The sequence below is a fragment of the Thecamonas trahens genome (assembly GCF_000142905.1).
Source record: "Thecamonas trahens ATCC 50062 unplaced genomic scaffold supercont1.39, whole genome shotgun sequence".
Lineage (NCBI taxonomy): Eukaryota > Apusomonadida > Apusomonadidae > Thecamonas > Thecamonas trahens.
The window spans coordinates 136891-143150 of NW_013657641.1; the positions used below are offsets into that span (position 1 = coordinate 136891).

At 62.6% G+C, this 6260-nt stretch overlaps 3 protein-coding genes across 3 annotated transcripts in view; 1 reads left to right on the forward strand and 2 right to left on the reverse strand.

Annotated features, from left to right (window-relative positions):
- Positions 1 to 70: 70 nt before the first annotated feature.
- AMSG_12145 (uncharacterized protein) lies at positions 71 to 4627 on the reverse strand. Its single transcript, XM_013900176.1, has 2 exons — positions 4205 to 4627; positions 71 to 4024 (listed from the first exon to the last, which is right to left on the reverse strand). Exons 1-2 carry the CDS (start codon positions 4255 to 4257, stop codon positions 124 to 126), a joined length of 3954 nt encoding a protein of 1317 aa, XP_013755630.1. The 5' UTR covers positions 4258 to 4627; the 3' UTR covers positions 71 to 123.
- A 235-nt stretch (positions 4628 to 4862) lies between these two features.
- On the reverse strand, positions 4863 to 6147 carry AMSG_08198 (uncharacterized protein; the record flags this gene model as incomplete). Its single annotated transcript, XM_013900087.1, has 2 exons — positions 4863 to 5909; positions 6130 to 6147. The coding sequence occupies 2 exons, from the start codon at positions 6145 to 6147 to the stop codon at positions 4863 to 4865; spliced, it is 1065 nt and encodes a 354-aa protein (XP_013755541.1).
- Positions 6146 to 6260, forward strand: part of AMSG_08199 (TKL/SHK protein kinase) — a gene marked incomplete at both ends in the record, with an annotated part of 1589 nt that continues 1474 nt past the window's right edge. Inside the window, one exon of the mRNA XM_013900088.1 lies at positions 6146 to 6157. Coding sequence (XP_013755542.1) covers positions 6146 to 6157 — 12 coding nt within the window. The remainder of the gene's footprint in view (positions 6158 to 6260) is intronic.

Below are 6260 nucleotides of genomic sequence, written 5' to 3' on the forward strand. Positions count from 1 at the left end.
TCAGGGGTCGGTTGACAGGCGGGTCGGTGCGGCCAGCCAGGGGGGGGGGGTGACGGCAACACAAAGGAGACGGGGGGACTGGCGGATTTAAATCCACGCACAGGAGACGGCAGACAACGCAAACTAAGATTTCAAGTCCGATCCCAAGCCCGGACCCGGACCCGAGCCCGGGCCCGGACCCGAGCTCGAGTGCACACCCGAGGCCGAGCCCGGACCCGAGGCCGAGCCTGAACCCGAGCTCGAGTCCACACCCGAGCTTGTGCCCGATCCTGATCCCGAACCCGAGCCGAGGCTCGAATCCGAGGCGGCAGTCGGCGACGCTGCAGAGGCGGCTGGTAGACCCGAGGCAATGGGTCCACCCGAAGATGATGACGCGGCGGACGATCCGAAGGCGAGCGGCGAGGCGGTGCGGACACGAGTTTGCTGCGCCTTACCGCCGCCGTCGATCTTCTTGCCCTTGCGCGGCATGGTTCGACCTCCCTTGCGCGCCAGGTTCTTGAAGGCGAGGGCGTGGAGCGAGGACTTGGGCCGCTTCTTGCGGACCGAAATCTGGCGGCGTTTCGCGCCCGGACTGGTAGCGGCGGCCATACCGATCTCGGAGCTCGCCCAGAACTCTTGGGTCGACGATTGGCGGGCAAGAAAGCCAGCCTGGTGCGTGTCGGACGAGCTGGACGAGCTTTCGGCAGCATCACCCACAGAGTCCGAGCCCGAGTTCGACGCCGATGCGGAGATCGGGTACGATGATGACGAGCTGCTACTTGACGAGGCCTCATCGGCTGTGTCGCCGTTGGGCTCGTAGATCTGGCCCGACTCGTGCCGGTCGAGGGCGGCCAGCCGCGCCTTGACCCGTGAGCTGCGCGAGAGGAGTGAGCGGCGGAGATCCAAGGACGAGGTGGTAAGCGCAGTGTCGCCAGGAATCTCGGCGGGGGCGCGATGGCGCGTGCGCGGCGCGCGTGACGCCCGCGACTTGAGCGGCGGCTTCTCATCGATGATGACAAGCGAGGCTGTCGACGACATCGACGAGAGGCCAGACTCGGTACCGTTGGGCGAGTGCTCCGACGACGAGACATCCTCAGCTGCAGTCATCAAGTACGACGATGTGTAGGACGATGTCGAGCTTGACGAACTGGACGAGCTGGACGAACTGGACATGTCACGGACCGAGTCGCGCGACGGCAGCGAGGAACGGCGAAACTCGGCCGAGTTGTTCGGCCGGAGGCGAATCTGCGGCACGTTCTTCGCTCCTTGGCGCGATGAGCCGGCAATGTCCGAGCGACTCTCCGAGATCGCGGACATGCTGTCGGAGCCGGTGTCTCTCATCATGGAGCGCGTTCTGTTGAGCGAAAGCGAGACGACGGATGCCCCACGCTTACCGGAGCGGCGGGCGCGGGCAAAGCGCGTGGCAAACTGGTTGTCAGCGTTCTTGCGCGCAAGCGAGAAGACCGGCGACGTGACGACGTTTTCGGGGATCGGTGCCGGCACAATGTGGTGGACGCACGAGCTGATGCCGACGCCCGACGCCACAAATACACCATCCTTGAGCGAGACGACCCGGATCGGCGGCGGGAGCTCGATGACCTGGACAAGCGCGCCGTTGCGGGCCGACCGGACCTCGATGAAAGTTGCGGCGATGCCGAGAACGTAGTAGTCGATAGCGGCAAATGTGTGCGGCATGCAGGTCCACGCAAAAGTGACACGCGGGAGTGCGAGCTTTCCTGTGGCCGCCACTGCAAGCGCACCGTGCATGTTCTGCATGAGCGCCAGATGCGAGCCAGGCCCATCCAGCGAGACGTCAAGTACAGCGCCAGTGGCAACACGTGACTCACAAACCTCGAGAACAACCGAGCTCCCGGTTTCTGGATCGACTGTCACCAGCGAGTCTTCGAGAACGAGCGCAAGCTCGCCACCGATGCGGAAGTTCATCGAGACCGGCGGCGCGGCGAGCGCTACCGAGAAATGATGCGGAACCCACTCCTGGTTGCGCCAGTTGAAGAGCTTGACGGCCGACCGCAGCGCAACGGCGAGCCGGTAGCTGGACCCGACCTTGGCCACCGCAATGGCTGACGCACGCTTGGTCCCCGGAACGCCACGCATCATCCACTCGCCAATCGAGTCGAGGAAGAGGAACGAGACCTTGAGGCGCGGGTTTGAGAAGCGGAGGATACACAGCTTGATGTCGGCGATGACCACAATCTGGGCCGCCGGCTCGCTCGCAAATTGGACCGGCGGCGCGGCCGATGCATCGGCGAGATACACCGCCTTGGCATCCGAGTACACGTACTTGACATCCCAGTGGTCCCATGCAGTCACGTGCGAGCCGATGTTCTCGATGACCGAAGCAACGTCAAAGACCGCGAGGGCGTCAAAGCTTTCAGCGAGCGGCGGGACTGCGCTGCGGCGCGGCCCGGTCTCGCTCGGCTTGTGCTCGGCCGGGATGAGCGAGGCGATGAGCGAGGCGGCGACACCGGCCGACGGGCCGGTCTCAAAGCCGGTCACCTTAGACTTGACCTTGTCGTAAATGGCGTCGAGAAGGATTTGATCGGTCCGTTTGGCCTTGAGAGCAAAGTCGGGTGCGGTGGTGAGCGCCGACGAGATGCCGTTGAGCATGTTGGTGAGGAGGGCGTGGGCAAAGGCTGGCGAGGCCGGAAACGCGTCGGTAGCGAGAAGCGGGCCGAACGAGTTCATGACGGCCTGGTGGGTAAACTGGACACGGTAGATGCCATTGTTGGCCTCATCGGGCTGGACGACAGCGTAGACGTGAAGAAATTGGCACTTGATAGTGTCGGGTGCATACGGGGTGGTGCCGTCGACAAAGACAATGGCGGAGATGTCGTTGCCGATGTGGCGCTTGCGCTGGACAAACTGGCCTGAATCCTCACGGTCATGCGGAAGCATGGTCGAGACGTGGAACATGATGTCCTTGTCTTGGACGCGGGCGTAGACCGACGACGTGCCGGTCCCGCCATCAACTGTGTCGAGGCCAGCGCGGAAGCCGTCCCAGCCCGAGAGCTCGACACGTGTTCCGAGCATGTTGAGGAACGACTCAAAGGCAAAGTCGGCCCCGTTGGGCTCATCGACGTCATTGGCAAGCATGTCGGCCTCATCAGTCTGGCCCTGGCGAGCGTAGACAAGGCCAATCTTGGCGTGGGTCTTAAAGTGCGAATCTTCCAGACCGACGAGGGCGGCGACCATGCCCGGGCCAACCACGCATTTGAACTTACTGCGCTTCTTAAAGAGGCCCGACGGATCATAGGTGGCAAGCACGTAGCGTAGGTCTTTCTTGAACGTCTTGAACCCGTCGGGCGCATGGAGGACAAACGGCTGGGTCTCGGTCCGCGACCACACAATTGCGCGAATGTCGCAGTTGGCCTTGCCGCCGGCGCTAGAGCGCATGACCGAGACCACGTGGACGCCCAGCTTGGAGCCGAGATCGGCGATAAAGTTAGCGTGTGGTGCGTCGAGAAAGTACTTGCGGTACCAGCCGAGCAGGGCCTTGGGGTTCTCCTCGACCACGTTGTAAGCCGTGCACTGAAAGTCTGAGTCGGACGCCGGGGGCAGCGGCGCCTGAACACGCCAGCCCTTGGCTGGAGCAACAACGTTCGCCGGCGGAACCGGCGTCGAGGCGGTCGACAGCTTGCGCCGCGGAGTCGTGACGATTGACATGCCCTCATCGCTTGTCCGCGGCGTGTGTGGAAGGCCACGCATGGCAACCCTGAGGATGGCGATCCAGCGGGCGGCGTCGGCTTTGGTGGCGGCTGCAGCAACAATCTCAGCCTCAGACTCGACAAAGTGGGCGATGGTGCCTCCGGGAGCTTCGGACGCCTCGTCGCACTCGATGCTCGCGTTGGCGAGGGCCAAACGAAAGGCACAGTCCTTGTGTTTGGTCTTTCCACCCTGCGGCCGGCCGACGATGGCGGTCACGCTGTAGTCTGGCATGTGGACGAGTATGTCGCTGCCGATATCTGAGCTCTTTGTGGGCGCCAGCCTCAGAATGGAGCCTCTGAGAAAGGCATCACACTTTTTCCTGTTGGACGAGATGCGTTGGATGGGTGAGTCGAGTTTGGGTGATGATGATGGGGGTGAGTGGTGATGATAGTGGGTGGTGATGATGGTGGTGGTGGGTGGTGAGTGTGAGTGGTGATGATGGCGATTGTTGCGGTGGGCTATCCCCTCCCCCTTCTTCCCCTCTCCCCTGCTTCCTTACCATGTGGTGAAGAGGCCACTGGTCTTGACAAAGAGCGTTCCCGAGGCCTGCATGCAAGGTCGGGAAATCTGGTCTGTCTCGCCTGTTCTTGTCGGCTTGTCGCGTCTCGCGTGTCGCGTGTTCCTGTTCCTGGTCCGATCTCCTGTCCTTGGTCCTGGCCCTGTTCCTGTCGCTCTATTGGTTTCCAACTAGCCGAGGAAGGGGATGTGGTTGATGGTGACGGGCTTGTCTGTGGGTGGCTTCACGACCTGCAACTCTCCCTGTCCGCTCGCCTACTTCCACAGCAATGTCCTTCCCTTGCTCACTGGCTCTCTCGCTCACTCACTCTCACTCTCACTCTCTCTCTCTCTCTCACACACTCTCTTTACAGACGGCGTGGAGTGCTTGGGCTCCAGAACCCTCAACCCGCTCGCCCAGTTGCCTGAATCGTGGTGAGCTGCGGAACAATGGCGGTGAATGACACTCTCTGCAGAACATTTTGGGGAGCGGGAGAGAGAACAAAGCCGTTTGAGTCTCCAGGAAAGCGTTTGTTTAGGGCAAAAAATAGGTGTGGTCACGGTACAAGTCGGCTTGGTGCGTGTGTGCTTCTTGAGTGTAGCCGACAGCGCCAGAGGAGCGCGTGCGTGTGCGGAGGATTCAGTTTTACGATTGGGGGCGACTACGCGAGGAGAGCGAGGACGACGGCAACAACGACGGCGGCAGCGGTGGCGACGGCCTTGGGCGCGACGGTGGCGGCAGCGGAGCGGATGATGGAGGAGACCGGGGTGCCACGAACGCCCGAGCCGACCTCGTTTTCCTTATAGCGGTCGACCGGGGTGCAGCGGCGCGGTTCAGCCGACGACTCGGAGATGGCGGCAAAGACATTGCCGGAGCTCTTGCACTCGAGCTTGTAGGCTGCAAGAGTCTGTTCGATGTTGACGAGACCAGACTCGCCGGCGTTGTAGTAGCAGCAGTAGAGGTCGGCCATGGCCTGGGCAAAGGCGGCGGCGTTGCCGCCGGCAGCGGTGTACGCATCCCATGGGAGGGCAAAGCCGGCGGTCGGGAACGTGGTCGACGAAGACGTGGGAATGTTCGAGCCGAGCCGCTGGGCCTTGACCAGATGGGTGTCACACGCAATGGGCGAAAAACGCCGGGCAAAGCACTTGTTCTCCGAGCCGGCGCAGGTGCAAACGCCATTACCGCAGACGGAAGACGACGCGCAGAGCTTGTTGACGACGTTGCGGCAGACACGGGTGGTGCCGATGGTGTCGGATCCGACGCAAACATGTCCGGTCTTGCAGTTGAGGTCGCCATCCGGGCATTCCTCGCCCTCTCCGCGCTCGAGGTAGGACTGCAGGCAGACGCTGTACACGCCGTTGCTCCCACACTTGTGCGACGAGCACTCATCGTTGCTAGTGCAATTGGCCCCACCGGCCTTGGAGAACTCGGGAATGCAGACCGAGCCTGACTTGTCACACACGCCCGACTCGCAGTCCGAGTTTGTGGTGCACGCTGCTCCGTCGGCCACCAGAGCGGCGGTGCACTCCTTGACGCCGGTCCCTGCGTTCGTGACGCAAAAGTTGGGCTCGGCACAGTCCTCGATGGCATTGCAAACAGTGCCAAGCGCAGAGCCGGCACACGTGCCGCCGACACACGAGCCCGAGCGGCACTGCAAGTCGATGACACAGGCCACACCCGGGCGGAGGTTCTTGGGCCGGCACACATTCTCCGACGCGGTCCGGTTGACATTGTAATCACAGACGGTGTCCGAAGCCGCGCACAGCAGCCCAGGCAGTGTACGAGTGCAGCCAGTGCAACCAACACCCAGCTGGCCTCTCTCACAACGGTTGTTGATGCAGCTGCCCTCCAGACACTGCTTCAAGCACGACGAGAAGACCGACGAGCAAGCAGCACCGAGTTCTCCCGTGGACGACACGGACTCGCACCGTCCTGTACGCCAACATGCGTGGTAACGTGAGTTAGGGGAGAGACATGGGTGGTGGTGATGGTGGTGGCTATTGGGGGGGGGGGGGGGAGGGGGGGGGGGTACGGACGTACGTAGGTTGGGTTTGGGTTT